This window comes from Mustela nivalis (assembly GCF_964662115.1).
Source record: "Mustela nivalis genome assembly, chromosome: 7".
Taxonomy (NCBI): Eukaryota; Metazoa; Chordata; class Mammalia; order Carnivora; family Mustelidae; genus Mustela; species Mustela nivalis.
In genome coordinates, this window is record NC_139026.1 from 12,919,535 (window position 1) to 12,943,081 (window position 23,547).

General features: G+C 47.9%; 1 protein-coding gene across 4 annotated transcripts in view; it reads left to right on the top strand.

Moving 5' to 3' along the window:
* The window catches only part of LARGE1 (LARGE xylosyl- and glucuronyltransferase 1), a 524,894-nt gene that overhangs the window by 222,007 nt on the left and 279,340 nt on the right, over nucleotides 1-23,547 (top strand). For all 4 annotated transcript variants that reach the window (XM_082740545.1, XM_082740542.1, XM_082740543.1 and 1 more), the window contains one exon: nucleotides 9,342-9,643. In XM_082740545.1, the coding sequence (XP_082596671.1) occupies nucleotides 9,342-9,643 (302 nt within the window). The remainder of the gene's footprint in view (nucleotides 1-9,341; nucleotides 9,644-23,547) is intronic.

Here is a 23,547-nt window from a genome sequence, read left to right on the forward strand (position 1 = left end):
ACTCCTGAAGGAGAATGATCTAGAAGCACTGGGCAGGAAGAATCAAGGAGCAGGAAGGGAGGGGGGCCAGTCTTTTGCTGATTTGTCTGGTATCCTTGAAACACCTGTTGTCTGCCAGGGAAATCATCCCTCTGCTATCCAAACCGGATATTACTCTCAACACTCCCCATTAAAAAAAAAAAAAATCCTTTTTGGTAAATTAATATGGCTACCAAAAATGACAGCTTGAGTTTTATGGTGAGTAGGGATTCACATATTTCGGAAAGGATAGCTTTCAACATCCTTAGTGTGACAAATGTGAAAATTTTAAAACCTTGCTAGAGAGTCATCCCATGTGGCTCTGTTAATTTGAACAAGATTTTCGTTGGAAAAAATCAAACCTCATTGAAAATTTTTACTATAAAATATGGTTCTCCCCAGCACATAGGATTTGCTGCTTTTGGAACGTATTAGTAGGGTTTTATAAGGGCCATGAATATTTCATATAAAATAACACATTTATTGCTAGGATTTGGAGAAAAAAAAATGGATTGGTGGAAAAATACTTAGGGAATCTCTCATCTTGAGTACTGCCAAAGAGAAAATAACAAAGAAGTTTTGAAATATTTCTCAGTTAGGGAGTGTGTTAATGACTCTGGTGAGGATGGCCAGTTCATGCTTTGCAAAGGATAAAATCATGATAGTTTTGCTTGTAGTTTTGATGACGCTCCCATTAAAGGGGGCTGTGTTTAACTGTTGCTTGCCTATGACATGTGACTCCAGATCCTGTTCAAGGGGAAACACTGTCTTCCAAATTCAGCCACTGGAGACCACCACTAAAGCAGGGTGTCTTTGAGGCCGTGCAAAAAGGGATTGAATTCAGTGAGTTAAATGGGGACAGAAGCTAATCAGAGATGTTTGGAATGTGAATTATGCTCTCACACACTCATAGGTTTTTCATATATGGAGTGAATATCTACTTACAATTTCCAGGACATGCTGTGTTCAGTAGTTGTTTCCTAAACCACCTGGTGATCTAAAAGAACTGGACCCTAATGTCAAATTGTGCAATTATATTAAAAAAAAAAAAAAAAGCAGCACTATATACCTTATCCTTTCCTGGTTTGGTGATGCTTTGAATGCTACCGACAAAGTCCTTCTCTCCGTACTTAAGACTCCCTTGACATCGAAGGGAGCTAGGATTGGCCAGGTTTAGAAGTGGAAAGACTTGGGTACTCTGCTGTGAGACCAGTAATTCAAAGAACAGCTGCCTCAAACTTTCAGAACTTAAGATATTTGGCAAAAAAAAAAAAAAATTCAAACATTTGAAGCTTTGAGGTCCTTGAACCTAGAGTTCCAAGGAGCAAAACACTGATATCATTGCTCATTAAGGTATACTTTAAGCACTTAGAGCAAAAACCCAGCTATGGGTACAGCAAATTGGTGCTAAAAATGGCATTTTCTTTTTTTTTTTTATTAAAGATTTTATTTATTTATTTGACAGACAGAGATCACAAGTAGGCAGAGAGGCAGGTGGTTGGGGGGGGGGGAGTAGGCTCCCTGCTGAGCAGAGAGCCTGATGTGGGACTTGATCCCAGGACCCTGGGATCATGACCTGAGCTAAAGGCAGAGGCTTTAACGCACTGAGCCACCCTGGTGCCCCTAAAAATGTCATTTTCTAAACTTAAGCTCTTTAAGACACAAGGTTCTGGAAAATACTTTCATGGAGGAGAGAAGTCAAATTGCATTTACCCTATTATGATAAAACAGAGCCAGGCTTCTTTCTGTGGCTTTGTGGTTGCAAATTCTTTTTAGAAGCTTGTGGGGAACAGTTTTCTTAACTGTTGTTCAGTCATTGCCAGAAGATCTCCAAGGTCTTTACTGGAACTCAAGTTTGCTTTGGTTGCCAAGACAACTTCTAGAAAATCACTTTGGGGAATTTTTGGGTAAAATGTTCCCTGTTTACCCCATAACAAGTGAGCAGCCTCTCTGCCTGTGACTACTGCCATTTTCCTCCGTACCGCAGATCTGGTTCCACAGTTCTGGAATTAGGAAGATGTCCAGGCTGAGGCCCATGTCTCACTCTGGCTTGTAAACTGCCCAGAATTAGTGCCATCTCAGATGCAGCTGTCCCATAGGCATCCAGCGGTCAAAATGTTAAAAAAAAAAAAAAAGAAAAGAAAAATGAAAGAAAGAAAGTGAGACATTGAAGATGAAATGGAGTTCTCTAAATTTTTCTAAAGTGACTCTGGCTGCAATATTTATTTTGTGATTTCAAAATGTATTAAAAGAAGATGTGAAATTTTGATGTTAATTAAAAAGGAGAGGATTGTGTTTAAGCATTTATTTTTTATTTTTTATTTTTTTAAAATATTTTATTTATTTATTTGATAGAGATCACAAGTAGGCAGAGAGGCCGACAGAGAGAGAGGGAAGAAGCAGGCTCCCCGCTGAGCAGAGAGCCTGATGCGGGGCTCGATCCCAGGACCCTGAGATCATGACCTGAGCTGAAGGCAGAGGCTTTAACCCACTGAGCCACCCAGGTGCCCCTATTTTTTATTTTTTTTTTAAACTGAACACAGCCCTATCTGGAAGGTGAGAAATTGGAGAATTCATTTGGCACAGGGTGATCTGTTGATCCCAAGAAGGGAGTCTGGACCCAGGGAAGCTGGAAGGTCTGGCAGCTGGAGTGGGTGGGTGGGGGGCAGGGGGAGCTGCTTTGTAAAGAGTTCCAGTGGAGCTCAGAAGGAGAGGCATTGACAGAATCAAAACAACCCCAAGCTTGAAGTAACTAGAACATTGGACAGCCTAGTTTCTAGGAAATCAGAAAGGTCCTGGGATACACAATAGAGCAGTTTTAAGAATACAGTAGAGACATGGGCTGGGAAACTGGGGCCCAGGGTCAGAGCAAAACTGGAATTAAGTGTGGCAATGCAAGACTTCCTTTTGCCTTCAGGAGCCAGCAGGTGTTGTTGCAAACGGGGTTTATGGTGTCTTAACAGAGGATGGAGGGAAATGCCTAAACCAATGTTTCTCAATCTTGACTCTACAGGGGAACCCTCATGAGGGTGGCTGCTGCTAAAAATGCTAACCAGATTCCCACCTCCAGAGATTCTGAGCTCAGTCATTGGGGGATGGGGCCGTGCACATCAGTATTTTGAAAAAAATTACCCAGGGGATTGTAATGGCAGCCAGGACTGAGAACCACTGGCCCAAGGGACCAGAAAATGAAGCAGGAGCAACACACACTTAGATTGGAGCTGTTTAGAGAGGGGATGATCAGGACACATTCTGATTTGAAGCAAAAAGGGGCAATTGATCTGGAGCCAAGATGCTCCCTCTGCCATTTGCTTTTGGGATGACGTTGAACAAGTTAACTCGTGTGTCTTATTTCTTGTTTTGTTTTCCGCTCTCATTGTCAAGCCAGCATAGCAAAAATACCTGCTTCATTACAGTCTTGCTAAATTAAATGAGATGGCACACATGGCTTCCACACACTGGACATGTACTCACTAGGAACCATGACCGAGTGTTTGTTGAATTCGACTGATGACCTTGAAGTAGATGGAGTTCTTCTGTGCTCTGTCAAAAACTGCAGAATGCAGTAGGAATAGAGTTAAAGAACATTATCGTGGGCATCCGTGAGTGAGGATGGCATAGACAGGGAGAGATCGGAGGTCAGGGTTCTTAGGACAAGGGTTCACATACTAGAGCCTATGAGCCAAATCTGGCCCACTGCTTGTTTTTGTAAATAAAGTTTTATTGGAACACAGCCATGCCCATGTGTTACAAATTTCTCTGGCTCCTTTTGTGCTGAACTGGCAGAGTGGACTACTTGAATCAGAGGCTGCATTGCCTTCAGAGTAAAACATATTTATTTTCTGGGCATTTACAGAAAAAGTCTGACCCGCGTCTTAGGATAAGATTAAAAGATTCGGTTTGGGATGGGATATTTGAAATAATAGTGAGCGAAGCAAGTGCTTCAAACATGAGGAAGAATCTGCAGGCCCCGGTGACAGATTGTACGTAGGGGGATTTTGCTGTAGAAAGGTTAAGGATGCAGCGTCTTCCTCATGGCTAAAATGATGCAGGACAGACATCCTGAAATCTGGGCATGGTGCAGGATTTTGGTGTCCTTGGCTAGAGAGATTAGGTCTGACACCACTGGAGGGGGCTGGTAGGAGTCCCCTCTGTGGTGGGCTTCGGGCCTGGTAGGCCCACCCAGGTCTTGGTGTGCCAACGTTAGTGAGCCTTGCAGTCCTGTTCTGTCCACGTGTAAGCCGTGGGTTTCACGGCGCCCGACACCGGCCCCCTGGAGAGATCCAGAGAGGCTCGGTGCACACAAATTGTTCGGATCATCACTTAGAACGTTTCGGATGGCAAGTCCCTAATCTCTGTCACCACACTGCACGGAGGTTGATTTTCAATTTACCTTTTTTGTTCTCCGTCTTAGATGTTTTGATTCTTAATTCAGAGCATTCATCTCAAGTGGATTCAGAGATTCAAATCTGCTGATAAATTCATATTCATGTTTGTTGAGAATTTTGGAGGGAGGAGGAGGATGTTGTCGACTAAGCTTCTGAATAATGTTTTCCTTTGACATTTTAAACTCAAAGTGGGCTGAACCATGGGCCAGCACGTAGAGGCATTCTGTGACTAGGGTGTGACACGTGTACAGACAGACCGTGTGAATATGAAATTCAGAACCTGGAAGGAAAAGTAACAGAGAACCATAGGTGAAGGGGCTCAGAAATGAGGGGTCCTTTCTGCTGTTTTCTTTACATGTCCTGCTTCCTGGTTTCATGGAGTAGGTTGGGAGGAAATGGAGAATTTATGTATCTACCTTAATTAGGCCTGATGCTAAGTAATGTACATATACACACATACACATCCCCCATTTTATATATGGAAACATGGAGTCACAGGTTAAGTCTTTTGCCTAGGTTAATTAGTAAGTGGAACCATAATTTAAATTTATTTCTTTCTTACTCTGAATTCCAGACTCCTGACAAGTCTACTTGATTTGCTTGCCTTTCTTGATTATCTCTTCCTCATTCCCTAGCATTTAATATTACAATAAAGTTACTTGTGTGTGTGTTGATACCGAGGCCACTTTTTAAGTTATCTGGTAGTTTAAGATTTGCTAGGCCAATTTTTATGCCATTTTTGTAGTTCTAGATGCCAGCCCTTCCCTTCCTCAAATGTTTGTTAGGTACAGGCAGCGTGCCAGGCCTTGGGGTTTGGAGGCTAGGTATGGGCAGTGCCACTCAAAGTATGATCTGTGGACTGTTCTTGGTCCCTGCATTTGTCAGGGTTCTCTGGAGAAATAAAAGAAGAGGGTATGCGTGCATGTGTGTTTGTGTGTAAAGAGTTATTATAAATAATTGGCTCATGCAGTTATGGAGATGGGCAAGTCCCAAGATCTGCAGGGTTAGTTGGCAAGCTAGAGACCTAGGAAAGCCGCTGATATAGTTCCATTCAAAAGGCTGGAAGGCTCCAGACCTAGGAAGAGCCAAATGTTTCAGTTCAAATCCAAAAGCAGAAGGAAAAAAAAAAAAAAATCCCAGTTTGAAGGCTGGGAGGAAATCTCTTAGTGAGGGGAAGGTCAGCCCTTTTGTTCTGTCAATGCCTTCAACTGATTGGATGAAGCCCACCCACATGAAGGAGGGCAGTCTGCTTAATGTAGTGATTCAAATGTTAAGCTCCTCCAGAAACATCCAGAATAACGGTTGGCCAAATTATCTGGACACGCCGTGGTTCAGTCAAGTTGACACATAAAATGAACCATCAGAGTCCCCAAATTGTTCTGCAGCAGGGGAAGTATGAACGGTAAAAATTGACCTTTAAAAGCTAGGGAGAGTGCGCCCAGGAGAGACCAGAGCCCACAGGACATCACTGGGAAGTGCAGACCATCTCTAAAAAGCCAGCCTTTCGCTGTCCTAACCCTTCCCCCTCTCTTCACCCAAAAGGCCAGGACAAGCCGGAACAAAGAGGTCAGGAGCCAGAGAGAGGAGTAAGTAGTCCAGGAATAAAAGCAGGAGTCAGGATGAGTGAAATTAGAAAGAACCATGAACATGCCTGAGCAACAGGCCGCTTGTGTATGGGGCAGCAGTGGGGTCCATCACCTGGGGTAGAGACACAGTCTGCGTGCACATGGAGCCAGGGAAAGTCCGAGTGGAGAGGGCGCTGCAGCGCAGCTCTGGGAGATTTCCTTCTCGAAGCAGAACCTGGCCAAGGAAGACGACAATGGGGCCAGCTTGGGATAACCCTACACCTTTAGAACAAACCAGAAATCCCAATTCCACTGTTGATTGAGTACTTCCTATATGTCAGGTGCAGGGTACAGCAGACGTGTTGCCTTTCCATACATCGCTTCCCCTCCTTAAGGCCTGGAATTTATTATTTTGTGTGTTGTCTTTGGTGACAAATCTATAGGGCTTTACAGACAGAAAACACCTGCAGGCCTTTAAGAGTGAACTGTGGTTAAAGTCATCTGGGGTCTAAAGAAGGGTAGACTGTTCATACAGGGTTGCCCCCCTTGCCACCCCTGGAATTGTAATTGCTTGGGGATTACATAATTATGCCTTTATTTATAAGCACGTAATCAAAGAATCATTGGTGTGCAAAATGGGGGGCTCTCAGGGGAGGAGCCAGAGGAATGGATGAGGTCCCCGTGGGAAGCCTGCCTACTCTTCCACTTTGCCTCTGGATGAACTTGAACCTGCCTGAGGCTGAAGGTTCAGAGATGCCACAGATCAAAACAAGCCAAGGTTTGTCGGCCCTTTTCTCCCATATATTAGAGAACAGCCCAGTGTTAAGAAAATTTACAGCCTGTGTTGAGAAAGTAACAACCTAATTTATGTCATCAACATATCTTACCCCTAATACTACCTCCTCTTACTGAAACTATTGCCAGTGAGAGGCAAAGTGCTCAGAGCTTTATATTTCCGTATCTTACTTAAACCTCCCATCGTGTTTGTGAGGTTAACATTTCTTTTTTTCTTTTCTTTTCTTTTCTTTTTTCTTTCTTTCTTTCTTTCTTTTTTATGTTATGTTAGTCACCATACAGGTTAGCATTTCTGCTCCTGTTTCGGAGCTCACAACATTTAAGCAGTATGTCCAAAAGAACAAATTTCTTGCTCCCCTTTGATATGAATTTTCCAGAGCTTCTGGGACCCTAGAGTATTTCCATAGCTTGCCGGGCTCCTCCCCAAATGTCCCCAGGGTTTTTTTTTTTTTGTTTTGTTTTGTTTTCATAAGGAAGAAGACCCCACAGGCCCCAGAGCATCTGTACCTGCAACAGCATAAAGGTAGAAATGGGGCCTCATACAGTCACAGAGACCTTAGTTGCAGTCCCCCTGCAGCACAATGGAAAAGCTTAAATGTTTATAGAGTCTGTTTCCTTATCCCCAGTGGGGACACCCATTGCCACCTGCTTTGGCTGCTATCGCCTAAGACATTATCAGCGTGAACTACCCACCGCTGCCCAGATCCGTAGCAGGCCCCACACTGAAGCGTACCTCTCTCTGCTGCCAGAAGCTAGATGCTCATCTCTCCACACCCCTGCTCGGAAGGGTTGATGGCAGTTGAGGAACCACAGTTGCCATCAGTGACCTCTTCGTTTCCATCCTTCGTGGAACTGTTTTGCTGTTGTTTGTTTTTTGTGTTTTGGGTTTTTTTTTAACCGAACAGGGAAACAGGTTTCAAAAGTTGGGGTCAGAGCTTATACAGTGTCCGTACAGCCCTAATCAACCTGTGATTTTGTGCGCCCACACACTCCGCCTCGGCTTTTGATCTGTGGTCCCAGGCAGTGGAATTCAGCGAGTCCGAGATGCCGCATTAATGTGAGAGGGCCAGGAGCTCAGGCGTTTAACCCGGAGGTGATTAAGAGGGAGAAGAATGTGTTTGTGAAGGCGCACAGACACATCACAAAGCCCCAGGCAGAGGCCAAGGCAGTCCTAGGGCACAGAGGAAGCCTGAGGGGTGTTATTCATTGCTTCCTTTGATCCTCAAGTTTTGTGAGTCACAGAGACTCTCTGGGACAGTTTGGAAGCTCAGTGGGGTCTGGGCAGGAAGAAGAAAAACCCCAAGTGTGGAAAAAGAGAAACTGTGGGGTTTTTGGATTTTGGGTTTTTTTTTTTTTTTTGGCAGGCAGCTAAGAGAGGATAATTTTCTAAAGAGGTCATTTTTGCTTGGTCGTCTAGAAGGGTCTCGGGATTTCGACAGCACAGGAGCAGAGGGGAGTGACAGCTTTGGCTGTGTCCTGTCCCCAGTGCCCCTGTATACAAGGTGTGGCATGCTGAGTATCTTTGGGAAATGGGGATTTTACATTAATAAAATTTTTTAAAAATCCATAGCACTTTATAGGGCTGATTATGAAACTGTGTTTAATCGGAGCATTAAGGAGGTTTAATCGAATCTCCTTAACAGGTTCAGGCTCAGGAGAGACCTGGGTACGAATTCTGATACCACCATGTTCTGGTTGTGTGACTTGGGAGACCTACCATCCTCTGTGTATGATGGTCAAAAGGTGTGTTGCTGGCAGTGGTCACTGCTTTTCTGGGAAAACCTTGTTAATTGCACTCCTCCTTTCTTCTTTTACATTGCACTTTGATTATTTGACTCTTGGCTTGGACGCATGTATCCACCCTCATGGCATTTGCATCAGATAGTATGATACCTTACCACAAAGAGAAGTATGACCTGTTCTTTGTTTTCATTGAACAGTCTTCGCAGGAAACATTCGCTAAAGCGATTGACCAAGTACAGTATGATGGGTACACGTTTTTCATAGTGATATGTACAAAAAGTGTGTTCGAACAGCCTGAAAAAGATTTTGCTGGCACACCGAAGAAGGCTTCCTGTGGGACTGAGGCTTCTGAAACAGGGTTTTGAAGGATGAACAGGAGTTCACGTAGGAAGAACGAAATAAACCTTGTTATTATTAATATTTGTTCTTTTTTACTCCTTTTTGTTGTCTTCCACGTTCTCCTTTTTTTCTTTCTCCTTTACCTGCTAGTCCTTTATATTTGTATTTTTTGGAGAACAAGAATGTCAACCTGGACATGTGCCAGGCAGGGAAGGGAAGACAGTGTGTTTCATTAGGAAAAATTATAATTGTCTTCTTTAAACATTGTGCTCGTTTTTATCACCGTAGTTAAGTCCTTCTGTTCTCAGCTTTGTCCCCAGGTCAGTCTGGATGGATTTATTTGTAATATAATATATATATTTATAATATAATGTATATATTATTTGCAGGAGCTGCAGTGACAGATGCGTGGGGCGTGGGTCAGGGCTCGTGGGCTGTTTGGTCCGGACTAACCTGGTCTCTCCTCCCCTCCCCCGCCCACCACCTCCTCCAGATGGGAAGCCGGTGTCCCTGTCGCCCCTGGAGTCACAGCCGCACAGCCCCAGGTATGCGGCCGCCAGCCAGCGGGAGCGCGAGAGCCTGGAGGTGCGCGTGCGCGAGGTGGAGGAGGAGAACCGTGCGCTGCGGCGGCAGCTCAGCTTGGCGCAGGGCCGTTCCCCAGCCCACCGCCACGGCAACCACTCCAAGACCTACTCCATGGAAGAGGGTACGGGCGACAGCGAGAACCTTCGCGCCGGCATCGTGGCTGGCAACAGCTCTGAGTGCGGGCAGCAGCCGGTCGTGGAGAAGTGTGAGGTAAGGAGTATCCCGAGAGGCCCCCTGGCCCTCACCCCTCACAGGTGTCACTTGGCAACCCAGCCAGGTTGCCTTGAAAACGCCGGCATCCCTGGCTCGGCCCCAGTGTGAATCTGGCACCCTGCATAACCTTGTTGTGCGGGCTGGCCAGTCCTTTAGCCTCTCTGGGCCTTGGTCTTACCATCTGAGAAATGGGCACAAAAGGGCTTACACCACAGAGATAAAGTTAAGAAGAGCAAAGGGAAGGAAACTACTGCTTGTTTCTTGGCTCTTCATTTTGACCCACTCAGGATTTGTCATCCATCCTGGGGATGCTTCTTACTTAGACTATAGTGTGAGTGGTGCACATGGAGTAGTGGCCCTGTTGGGCAGTTCCCTTGGCCTCCTTCTCACTTTAGAGTCAGCTTCTGGAGTTTAGAACCAGACACTTGTTGCTTCACTAAGGCGGTGGTTTAACTTTTATAGCTTAATACCCTGCCCCCCACCTTAGAGAATGCTTTCTGTGTTAGGAACTCTCTGGATATCGGGAGAACTTAGCACCCCCTCTCCCTGCCATCCTCATCCTTCTCATTTGTGCTTGTGTGCTTATGTCTGCACGGAACACGCACATGCGCACACGCATCTCCTGCTTCTTCCCATTCCCAAGGACAGGAATTAAGAGCAAGGCCTTCTGTGACCCAGAAAAGCCTGAGTTCATATCCCAGCTCCAGTGATTTCTGCTGTGGGTGCTTGAGCACGTTACCTAACCTCTCTGAACTTTAGGTATCTTATCAATAAATCTGAAAAAAAGTTTCTGCTTCACGGAGGATTTATGAGATCTGGATGGGATAGGTCATAAAAAGCTAGAAACGGTGCCTGATACATGGTATGTTCTCAATTATGGTTTGTTTGTTTGTTTTTCTTTTTCTTTTTTTTCTTTTTTTTTTTGAGAGACAGCATGTGTGCAAGTGGTGAAGGTGATGGGGTGGGCAGAAGGAGAGAGCGAACCCTCAGGCAGGCTCCATGCTCAGCACGGAGCCCGAGGGGGCCTCGATCCCACAACCCAGAGACCATAACCCAAGCCTAAATCAGAGTTGAACGCCCAACCGACCAAGCCACCCAGGCATCCCATCAATTATGGTTACTTTTTATTTGTAGTTAGCTACTTTACCTGCTGCCGCTTGATTCCATTTCCTGGCCACATGGTCAGAATGTGAGACTTGAGACCTTGCTGAAAACACCCGGTGGACTGTAGTACGTTGTTCATGGGAGGGTGGTTATTAGTTACGTTACTCGTACTATACAGTCTGTCGCAGGGGAATGTGGGGCCGACTAGACTCCATTCTGGGGAAGGGCAGCAGTGAAGGAAGAGGGCCCCCTGGGTCTAGTCGGATTTCTCGTGGCTTCTCAAGCCCGGCTGAGGTGTGGAGAGGTGGACGGTGGTGGATGGAGGAGGTCCAGCGAGAATGTACACGCGAGCTTCCAAGATGTGAAGAAAAGCATAGTCCCGGCGAGAAAGAATGCAGCACACGGGGAGTTGATCGCTCAGGAAGCCCAGAGAGCCTGGGCTGGGGAATGGTTACTCTGGGTTATCCTTCGTTCTTTTGTTCTGTGAACGTTCCCTGAGCCTCTGTCATGTGTCTCACACCGTTCTCTGTGCTGGGAAATACCACTGAACAAAAAAGAGACAAAGCTCCCCTTCTGGTTCTCCTGTTGAGGTAGGACACAGAAAAGAGATGCTCCAGAAATTCAAATGTCAGGAGGTGTTAAATGCCGCGCGTTGGTGCAGCTCTGCCCACATGCTGGGTCCTGACCGTTTATTCCGCCACAGCTGTCGCCAGTGGCCTGTGGTCCTGAACATCTCTTGGCGTCTTTGAAAATGAGGACTCTGCCGGGCTAACAGACTCCCGTGCTTCTGGCTGGTTTGGGAGGACCCTAATTCAGGGAACTTCTCTTCTTAACCTGGGAGAAGGCTCGCTGGCTTTCTTGCAGGTTCTCTGCTCTCTGGTTAGAGCCCTGGTGTCCGTTCAGAGTGGGTGATGGAACCCTGCCCACTCGGTGGGAAGGCCCAGAGGGAGGAAGTGTATTTACCATGTTGTGATTCAGGCTGACTCAGAGCACTGACTGAGGATCAAGGAGGTGAAAAATGGAAATAAGAAAGGAAAAAAGGGGGGGGAGGGGCAAGTGGAGCAGAGGGAGACGGTGTGGGCTTTCTCTTCCTAAGAGTCTCTCTCCCCGGTGCTGTTTCCTGAGAGACACATCCTGTTTCTAGAGAGGACTTCTGCCCGGAGCGCCCCCCAGAGTAGTGCAGACAAAACAGCTCCTAAAGCTGGGAGACCTGAGCCTAAATCCTGGCCCCGTGCCCCACTTAATAGCTATGTGGCACTCAGCAAGTTACATTCTTTTTCCATTCTCGGTTTCCTCGTTTGTAAACCCCCAAGAACAATGAACCTCCTGCCTGGTTCGTACTACATCAGTGGTGACAATAAATATTAGAGCCAGAGGCAAATTCTAAAGAACTTGTTGGCGTTCAATTTCAGAGTGAAGTATCAAAAAAATCCCACCTAAACAATGACCTTGCATCTTATTTCTCTTTGTGCTAGAAAAATCTGGAAGCATCTTAAGTAGGGATGTCCATTTTGGGGACGTGGGTTTCAGTGATATTTTGCTCTGTTTGCTTGCCTGGCATTCCCAAGGTTGTCCTGTCCATGACGAGTGCCCGAGCTTTGGTCCTGTCTCCACAGTTGGCAGGAAAGCTGCAGTGGTCAGTTGGGGGCATGCCGTTTCCTCCCGTAACATGTGTTAGACATGTCACAGTCCCTTCTCTTGGAGCACACTGATGGAAAAACTATGCTGTGGGGCTACCAGGAGTGGCCACCTAGCTGCAAGGGAGCCTGGAAAAGGTGGGTTTTTACTCAAGGAAGCCACATTCTCTGCTACCATTTTGGAGCTCTGCTGCCAGAGAGAACAGATGTTATGGTTACAGTGGACATTCCTTTTCACGTGGGTTGAGACCAGTATAAAGGGATTCAAACCTGGGGATTGTTGATTCTTCTCATAACTTAGTTTCTCATCTTTTGTTTTTGAATTAAAGCTTCTTTCCTTTATTTTTCTCCTCTTTGCGTGTCTTGAAAATGTTACTTCTTAGACCCTTGACGTTATTTCTGGTAGAATTGTCTGTGCTGAAACCCTGGCTCTGTTCAAAGTCGCCACAGATGAGTCTGAATGGCTTGATCTGCTGGCGGCCTGTTTCAAGGTGGTCTCTTCCGGGGGCACCTTGACCTTGAGATGCTGACTTCGTACCCATTCCAGTTTAGCTGCTTTCTGTGTCTCTGTCGCCTGGCGTCTTTAAAGATTTTGGTGAAGAAGCCATAGAGGCAAACAAGCAGCGTCAGTCAGCGGAGTCAGAATAGAAGCCTCCCTTCATCGCGACACTTGGCCATTACAAGTGCCGAAGCCGGTCCTGACGCCCTGTCAGAGCCCAGTGCCTCATAACCGAGGACATTGTCATCCTCCCTCATTGCACTGAAACTACTCTGGGCTATGACAAGTATTTCTGAAAAGTGTTTTATAATGATGGCCAGGCTGTCAGCCGAGATATCTGGTGATGGAAACAATGGGCCCTCGCCAGTCCTGGTGCCCTCCTATTGTTCCTAATTATGTGGCCTTCGAAGAGCTGTCCATTTGTTCCTGCTTTTCTCTGTTGTCAGGGCAGTGCTGTGTCCTTGAGGGCTGGTTTCTGAGTGCCACAGAACTTGAAGCAGAATCATTATCTGGGATTTCCGCTTGGGCCTGTGGGTGTCTGGATAGGTGTGTTTTTCTTGCGTTTCTGGTTCTGGTCCATTCCGGCAGTTGGCTCTGCTATAGCAGAGAAGTTACTGGAACTGGGGTGCAAATTCCTGAGCGGGAGTCTTTGCCTTGTCCGTCACTAGTCGGATGACCTGGAGTAATTCAGCAACCCTCTTAGAGTCTGTGTCATCATTACAAAAATGAGAATTTATAATCTGTTCTTCCCAGTGCAGCTGTGGGAGTGAAACGGGATAGCAGGTGGGAAGCTAACTCTGTACGAGCATCACAGAGCCTTATTCTGGGCATTCCAGCTCCCTAATGCTGCCTGAGAAACACCTACAAGGTCATGGCTTAAAGCAACACCAGTCATTGTATCAGCTCTCATGGTTTCCTTGTGTCAAGAACTTGGGAAGGGATTCCGTGAGCAGTTCTAGTTTGGGGTCCGTCGTACACGTGTCATTAGTTTGCTGCTAGAGCTGAACAGTGAAGGCTGAAGCAGTGGGGACTTGCCCAACTTCCTTGTTGCCTGTCATAGACTCAGAGCCTCTCCATGTCCGCCTCTGCGGCTGGCTTGGACTTCCTTCCAATATGGCGCCCCCCGCCCCCCCAGGCAGTTGGCCTCTTCGCTGGCAGCTGAAGACTCAGGACAAGTGTTCCGGTGACCAGGGTAGAACAGAAACAGTTTTTATGCCCTGGCCTCAGTGTCACACAGTGTCACTTCTTCTGATAGTGGAATCGTTTCATTGGGAGAGGCTCAAAGACTTACTCAGTTTCGCAGGAAAAAGCACACACTCCCATCTCTCAGTGGGAGGAATGTCAGGGAATTGGTGGATATCCTTGAATTACAACAACCACTGATACTGTTACCGTGGGAGGTCAGGTGAATGGTACTCTTTGAGACGAGACCACCATTATGGCAGTCTGTCTCTCTTACCCCACGCTTTGAGCTTCATTTCTTGGTCATAATGTAATAGTAATAAAAGTTAACATTTACTCGGCCTTTAAAGTAGATCAGACTCCGTGCTAAAATTTACATAAAATAATTTGCATAAAATATCTCATTCAATCCACATGGCATACTTTCTTCATTTGACACATTAGAAAGCTGCTAAGAAAGTTTCAATAATCATTTCAAAGTCTTATTGCCGTGAAGAAGTGGTGCTTGAATTTAAACCTAAGCTTCTAGAACCTATACTTGGTGGTGCCTGGGTGGCTCAGTCGGTTAAGCATCTGCCTTCAGCTCAGGTCTTGATCCTGAGATCAAGTTCTACATCAAGCTCCTGAGATCGAGTTCTACATCAGGCTCTTTGCTCAGCAGGGAGTCTTCTTCTCCCTCTACCCCTACCCTCTGCTTCTGGGTGTGCATTCTCTCTCACTCTCTCAAGTAAAATTAAAAAAAAAAAAAGAAAAGAAAAGAAACGAAAAGAAAAAACAAAGAACCTGTACTTGGAACCATTGCCTTACTACTCTGCGAATTAGAGCACCTGTGACCCACACTCCCGTGAGCTTAGAGCCCCAGTCCTGGTTTGTGCCTGGCAGGTGTCTCATCTCAAAGCCTTCAAGGTTACGGGGCACAGTGGGGGGTCGTCTTTCACCTTGGGAGGCTACAACAGCTATGTGGGGAGTAGTCATTTCTCAGTAGGTCGAGGCAAGAATGTATCTGTTCTTTTAAAAGAACTTATATTTAGAATTGCCTTTCAGATTGTGAGTGTATTTGTTAACTCAGTGCAGGTGCACTGTTTTGCTGGAGGCATTATGTTTATAAAAGTTGACACCTTGCGCCTTCATTTTCTGGGCCCCGGAAACCACAGTATTTCGAGCTATCGCGTTTACTTCATTTTAGAGAATTTTATGAAATAACTCAGCAGTGGTGGGCTTTGTCTGCCACCTCCCCTATTCACCCAGCTATTGGAAGATACTGTTGCAGCATGTGGATTCATATTTTATTAGCCTCAGAGGTTTTCTTCTGGGCCCCTTCAAGGATATAAATCTGCTGAAGTGTCTTCCCTGAATGTCAGACCCTGGAGTTTGGGAACATTATAGCTCGAAGAAACCTAGCAGGATTTTCCAATGCAGTGATTTTTGGGAACTCTAGCTCCTGTAGTGGTTCCTTAGGCTACCTTCCCTACACAAGTGTAGCAGTTACTGATTGCTTCATACCAAGGTATCCCCAAAACCCAATGATGTCAAATAACAAGCATTTATGTGGTTGTCCAGTTTGAGAAGCAGGAATCTGGAAGCAGCTTCGTTGGACATGTCTGGAGGGCTCTCGTGCAGTTGAGGGTTCGAAGTCTGCTAGGGTGGCTGTCATTGGTAGACTTGATCTGCTTCGGAATGGCACGCTGGCACGGCTGGGACCTCAGGTCCTTCGGATTGCTCGTGTCCTCTCACACTGTCGCAGATCGCTGTCCCCGAGAGAGGGATCCAGCAGAACAAGGCAGAGGTCTCTAGGACCTCACCTGGGATATCATATACTGTGAGTTCTACCAAGCTCTGTAGGTCATAGAGGCCGACCCCGACACAGTGTTGGAGAGGCTACACCAGGACTGCACACGCAGTCAGGGGTCTGTGGGAACAATCTTGGAGGTGGCTACCATACCATGGCCCTGGCAGAGGGTCCTGTCTCCCACAGCCTCCTGTCTGTGCTTACTCGAAAGGAGTCCTGCCTTGATCTGCTTTCTCTGTCATGCTCTCTTATTACATGTTATTTTTTTTTTGGAAAAAGTGCCATTAACAACAACAATAACAACAATAAATAAAGATGCAACCTTCTCATTGAAAGACGATGACAATAAAGCAGAACAAAATAAAGGGTCCTTCCTAATTTTGCACAGTTGCTCCCATGACCCAAATAATGACGGATTCCAGTGGCTCATCTCCTCCTTACTGTGTCTTCTCTCTTCTATGGGAGTACAAAGGGAGCATCAGCGTTTGACACATAGGAGGGAGTCCAGCAGCTCTGAAAGTCCTCTTTTCAATCATGAGGGAAAAGACTATCCCAATCCTTGCTTGAAGGAGAGTTGGGGTAAGGACAGAAGGAAAGAAACTGATATCTGACTTTCAAGAATATTTAAGGCTGAAAACCTTGAATATAGAGCCTTTGGAATACTATAAACTCTTAAATGAATAGCAATTCTACTGATTGCTGACACCTGTCTTCTAAGTTCACAGCGCCAGGCTCTAATCCCTTCACGTTAATCATCTCAGGTCATCTGTCCAGCAGACCTTGACATATTTTTACACTCCCCACCCTTTTTTAATAGATGAAGAAACTGAGTTCCCAACAGGTGCTGGTATATCCTGAAAAATGGGGAGTTTGATACGTGAGGGGGAACACCAGGGCACCCGAAACTGAGAGCATATTGTGGAAGTAAGGAAACCTCGGGAGCCGTCCAGTCTGTTCAGAGCATGAGCACCATGAAAGGGGGTCAGGGCGCTGGTGATCACGTCTGCTTTCACTTTTCGTCCAAGTATCTGGTACCAGACACTGCGCTTGTCCATGTGTTGCTTCTGGACTCAATCATCGTGAAATTTTGACTAGGGAAGCCTGAGCTGAGCGAGGCCACATAGCTGAAAAATGCGGGTCTACGGTTAGAAATCTCTCTTGTGCTTAATTGTGGTATAGCAAAGCCATGTATCATGAAACTTACTCTCTTAGAAATGCAATGTGGGTTTCAGTAGTGATCAGTATGTTCACATTGCTGTGTGACGGATCTCTAGAACGTTTCCATCTTGAGAAATGAACTGTACCTATGATACAGCGACGCACTCCCATTTTTCCCCTCCCCTCACCCAGACCCTGGCTACCACCATTCTACTTCCTGGAAATTCGTCTCCTTTAGATACTTCATAGAAGTGGGATCCAATGGTACTTGTCTTTTGGTGACTAGTTTGTTTCACTTAGCATGATGCCCTCACAGTTCACACTGCAGCGTGACACAGGATTTCTTTACTCCTCCTCCTTCTTCTTCTTCTTTTTTTTTAAGATTTTATTTATTTGCCAGAGAGAGAGAGAGAGAGAGAGAGAGAACACACAAGCAGGGGGAGAGACAGGCAGAGAGAGAAGCCGGCTTCCTGCTGAGCAAGGAGCCTGATGTGGGACTGGATCCCAGGATCCTGGGATCATGACCTGAGCCAAAGGCAGGTGCTTAACGTACGTACCGAGCCACCCGGGTGTCCCAGGATTTCCTTCCTTCTTAAGGCTGATACTATTTCACCATATGTCTGGACCACATTTTGTGTATTCGTTCATCTGACGGTGGACAGCCGGGCTGCTCCCCTGTTGGTGTTGTGCATAATGCCGTCACAGGCATGGGTGTGCACACCTCTCACGGAGATCTGCGTTCGGTTCCTTTGGATATGTTCGTCGAAGTTAAGATGGCTGGATTATATGGCATTCCTGTTTTTAATTATTCCGGGGACCACCAGATCCTTTTCCACAGCAGCTGCAGCATTTTACGCTCCCAGCAACAGCGCACAAGGGTGCACTTTCCCCACATCCCCGCCACAGGCTGTAAATCCCAACACACGTACTACCCTGCTTCCTCTGCCAGGCAGCTTGACTGCAGACAGATCGCCAAGGACTTGGAAAGAAAACATCACGTGGCCATGTCGCACCTTCCACCTTTGCCTCCCTGTCCCATACCACCTCTGGCTTAAGGGTGCTGTGAGGCTTCACACACAGACAGTCTGTGAAGGCGGGTCCTTGAGGCCGGTGCCTGGAGATGCTGGTGGTCTCTTGGCAGTGGCTGCCCCAGGGGAGGTGGCTCTCTGCAGCCAGGATGATTCTGGCACCAGCACAGCACGTACCTCACTGAAGGGCATCTGGGCAGCCTGTCCCAGCATCCACCGTGCTCAGGGTGGGTTGCAGAAGACTTCTGACTGTTCTCTCTGCTTCCAGCTTCCTTGCTCCCTCCCCACTGCCCCTGCACGTGCACGCAGGGATAATCTGTTCTCAGTGGACGGCTCGAGAGGGTCTTCTAAAATATAAGTCGCATCATGCCATTTCTCAGCTCTGAACCCTCAAGTGGCTTCTCTCTTCACACACAGGAGAAGCCCTGTTCTTGCAAAGGGCCTTGAGCTCTAGAAGGTCTGCCTTGCTCCCCAGCTTCCTCCTTGCTGACTCGTTGCTACGCAGTCCGGCCTCTTTTGCTCCCCGCTTTTCCCCGGCACCTCCAGGGGAGTCCGGCACAGAGAAGGCACGCCGTCTACACTTGGCAAATGGCCGTGTGTTTTGGCAACATGTGCGGGCTTTTTGGGTTAGGGTCATTCTGTAGGTGGGCGCATGGCACATGCCGTCTATGGTGGGCTGGTATGGGGCTGTGTGCAGACAGTCCACCTGCCCCGAATAGGGGTTCAGCTTCTCCTGATGCACCCTAACGTCAGTCTGCCTGCTGCGGGTACTCTGTTCTTTGTCACACGGGGAAGCGCTAAAGCAGACCAGAAGTATGCATGGGGACAATGCCGGGTGGTTCATTCGTGGGTTTAGCGTTTACTAGGCCTTGACTGTGGAGAAGGTGCTCAAAGTCCATGGCTGTATGGCCCTTCATGTCCTTAGACTGGGCCTGGAGCCCCTGTGGCTCTTCCTGTCCTTACTTGCTGAGCCCCTGACAGCTTGGCTGCCATTACAGTCAGGAGGTGTCTCCTCTTACCTGTAAATTATTTAAAACTTTTTTTTATAGATTTATTTTTATTTATCTCAGAGTGAGAATGAGCATGAGTGGGGGGGAGGGGCAGAGGGAGAGGATCCCAAGCTGACTCTGAGCTGAGCTCAGACACTGGTGTGGGACTTGATCTCACAACCCTGAGATCATGACCTGAGCTGAAACCAACAATCAGATGCTTAAGCAACTGCCCCATTTTTAATTTTTTAATTGAAATATAATTGATACATCATAGGAGGTGTCTACTTTGGTCTTCCACGGGGTTGAGATAAGTTTGTCTTTTGGCTCCATGGTTTAGCTCTAGAGGAGAGGGAACTCGACCCCTGGCTTCCCAGGAGACTGTGGATGCCCTGGAGGTTTGCAGGATGATTCTAGGTGGCTCATCAGCTGTACGTTTCTTTCATTTTCCTAGTTCCATGTGTGTCTTATTGAGACCAGGTAGTACGGGTTTAACAGCAGGACTCTGAATTCAGCTTCTCGATTTGCCATCGACTGGCTGCCACGGGACCTTGGACGAGACCTGTCCCACCCTGTCTCACTCTTCATCTTGAGTTTTGGAAAACCCTGGATATTAGGATTCCGTGCCAGAATCCCACCTGAGCCGTGGTTTCACTTTCCACAGTTAGAGTAACCCGGGGTCACCTGTTCTGGAAACAGCTGACCCTCCTCCTGATGAATCGTCAGACCCTGGGGAGCCTGATGCTGTGTCCAAACGCCCGCATCGTTGCCCTCATTGTAGCTCACACCTGGTGAGCACCTCCCGTCATCACAGGAAGGGCGGAGGGAGGTACCGTAAGGTACTGTGAGAGAGACCACCACGTTCACGTAACCGGTTACAGTATGCGGCTATAATTGTTTTATTATGAGTTACTGTTGTTAATCTCTTACGGTGCCTAATTTTATTACTTAAACTTTATCATGGTTGTGCATCTGTAGAAAAAATATATATATAGGTTTCAATAGTGTCCATGGTTTCAAGCATTGCGTGGGGGTCTTGGAAAGTGTCCCCTGTGTACTACTGTGTGTAGAAATTCTATCCTCCTCTTGTGTAGAGGATTTACCAAGGATCAGAGAGGTTAAGTTACTTGCAAAAGGTCACTCAGCCAGTCAGAGGCAGAACTGCAGCTACCACCCAGGTCTCCTGATTTCCACGGTTTTGTTCTTTGCACAGAAAAAGCCCACATCGTGAGTGCTCCTCCGTTGCCTTGTCCTCACCCTGAGAGAATCATGAATTTCAGGACCCAGGGACAGTGATGGGTGCTGTCTCTTGTTCTTTTATACGAGTGCGTGAGCTTTTGTGCAGTCCACTGGAGAGGCACTGAAAACAGATTCTTGGAACACCTCCCATACTCTCAGGGTGACCACGGCTAACGTCTGGTTGAGTGTGTGTTTGACATTCTTCAGAGCACTTAGCTAGAGCATCTGTTCTCAAAGGGTGGTCCCTGGACAGCAGCATCGGCATCCCTTGGACGTCAGCAGTCCTTAGGCCCCCATGTCGAACCCCAAGATCAGAAACTTGGGGAAAGAGTCCCCACTGCCCTCACCACCACCCCTCACTCTGTCTGAACAAGCCGTCCAGGGATCGTGGTGCACGTGGAGTTTGAGAGCCACTTCTCACCCCCTTGAGGACGAGTGGTGTTAAGTCCCTGTTGTATAGGTGAGGGAGTTCAAGCACAGTGGTGTTGAACAACTTCCCCGTGTGCTGTTTAGGCATCTGGCAAGTGGCATCTGTCCATCAGGGGCGCCTCCTTGCACTTACTTGTGTGATGTGCACAGCGACCCAGTGCAGTGCCCATTTTTATGTCCATTTTACAGATACGGCCAGGAAGCCCAGGGACACGAGTGATGCTCCAAGGTCACACAGTCGTAGCTTAGCTTTGATGTTGCAGCTCAAACCACATCTCTTTACTCCAGTGGGGTTTTCCCCACCAAGCCACCCCTGCCCCACCTCTGTCCCCTGGCCCTCTGCTTCTCCCCAGCCACCCGTCCTCTGGGAGGCCAGCCTCCCCCACACAGAGGTCTCCCGCTGTCCCGCCAGTGTGGGCTGACTTTTTACAGCAGATACTGGTGCTGAAATGGGTCTCCCCTCTCTCTCCTTGCCGGCAGTTTCCCCGACAGGAGATGCTCGCACTCAGTGGTGCCCCGGACAGCATCCTGCAGGGAATCCCGGGCCCTCTGTGTCCTGCTTCTCCTGGTGTTGCTGGGGGCAATGCAGCTGGGCACGGTACTGATGCCTTCTGCCAGGCTCATGCCTGGCCTGCCACCCCTTAGTTTCTTCTGGATTTCTTTTGGGACATTTTTTCCCCTGCATCCCTGTTTGAGAAACCAACCCCGTGGAGACTTTTTTCTTGTGTCTTGGGATGGGGGCAAGGGGTGCAGAACACAGAGAATGTTCTTTTCCTGGTTCTGTTGAAGGCTGACAAGCAGAGAGCTATGAATCCCAGCAGGCCCTGACTGTCAGGAGTGACGATGGCCCTGGCTGAGTCACTGGAATGCCCTCTCCTCCCAGAAGCTCTCTGGCATCCTTTTGGTCCCGGTGGCACAGGCTACCCTGGCACGCAAGGGCACTAAGGTTGCCATCACAGGAGCCTTCCCTGTCCCTGATGGGATTGTCCGGTTAGTGGTCTTTCTCCCTCTTCACCGGACCCCGAGGGACTGACTCGCCTTTTTGTGCTCTGAGCACAACACAGTGCCTGGCATATCAGGGATTCCAGGAACACCATGTCATGCTTGGATCCTTCTTCTACATCCTAGAAGGATCTAGGACGTCACTCACTCGGCCCCAGTTCGACTACATCACGTCTTCAGGTGCATCTCGTGGGTGTGTGCTGAGCACCAGAGTCAGGACTTGAGGGAGTGAGCGGGAAACTCTGTGGGCTTCCTTGGGAAGAAGCTGTGGTCCATGTGTCTGAGAGCTTCGTCAGGCTGCTTAACATTTATCAACGCAGCTGACACGTTCTCCAGTTCGCTCTGTTGGTGCTCTCTCGCCTCGTTTCACCTTAGGGAGCAGCTTCAGGGCCACCTGTGCCTCCCTTCCAGCCCCCAGGACCCATGCGAGGCTAAGGGAGGATCACTGGAATCGGTCAGGTCCTAGAAGGAGACCAATGGCACATTCAAAAGAGAGGAAGACCATTAAGGCAGGGCCACGGGCATGGGAGCCAGCGAGGGTGATGGAGCTCCCTGGAGGGAGTCACTACAACCCCTGAGCCTGTAGGGTGGGAGGCGGGTGGCCTTATGGAGCCCAGAGAGCCAAAACAATGGGAGAGGGCTTCTGAAAGGCGCAGGGGATCCGACCTCTCTTTGCACCTGCCCTCTGGCCTCCCTGTGACCAAAGTCAACCAGAAACCAGAGGCAGTGGGAGCCTGGTTATTCGGTCTGTAAAGGTCAGGTGCTCGGGCATGGAGCGAGTTGATGAGTGTGAGTGGGGGACGAGCAGGTAAGATCATCACCCGTGTCCGAGCTTTGGGACCAGTAAAGGCAATTGTGGCATCTACCTAAGATATAAGGAGGAATTCTTGATGAGTGGCCAGTGGTCGCTGAATCTGACGCTCAGACCCTTCACTCTGAGGAGAGGAATGTTCCAGTCGTTGGGACCATCAGCCGGTCATCTTTACGTCACTACATCGAAACACTTGAAACCTGGACTTTGTAGCTTCCAAACCAAGTTATCGTGGTGAGAGCATATTTGTGACTTGCTTTCAAGGGAGCGTCCATGCCTGTCCCCTGTCCCCTCTTCACTCCGAACCCAGCCCCCGTCCCATTCTTGTCATTCACTCCCATCCCCACAGAAGTTGGGACCCTCCAGAACTCCCCAAAGAGCATGTTCATGGCGCTCGGATTTTCTGCCTTCCTGGGGAAGCGGGCTTTGCCGCTACGGCTCCCCATGATGGATTTATTCGTGGTGGCGAGGTGTGTTGGACGAAACTAAAGAGACTGGAAAATTATGTAGAGGGTTGAAGAATGTGCGCGCTCGTGCTTATGTTTAATGGGACCATTTTCAAAAGCCCCTGAACCCTGAAGCCAAGACAGCGTTTGATATCTCGTGTTTAAATATTTGTGCTTCCAGAGAGCCTGATTCAGCTTTTATCCATTCTCGTCCCCTTCCTGGCTGTGTCTACTCGTGCAGGCGTCTTCCTTTTCATTTCTTTCGTGACTGAAATGGTGACAGTTGCATTTCACGTTACGGTGTTTCATCCTGAGTCTTTGGGAGAGCATATCCAGAGATAAGCCGTGGTGTCCTCGTTTTGCAGGTGGAGAAATTGAGATATGCACAGTATGGTCTAATTTTATGTGAGATGAGGTCGGGTTGGGAGCTTGTGGGTCTCAGTTTCCCCGTACCCCCTCTTGCTTCTCTCTGAAAGCGGAATTTCCTCATGACAGCCCTGTGAGCTTTGGGTCAGGATAATTCTCCGTTGTGGTGGCCACCTTGTGCCTCGTAGGGGGTCGGCAGCAGCCCTGCCTCTGCCTGCCCCC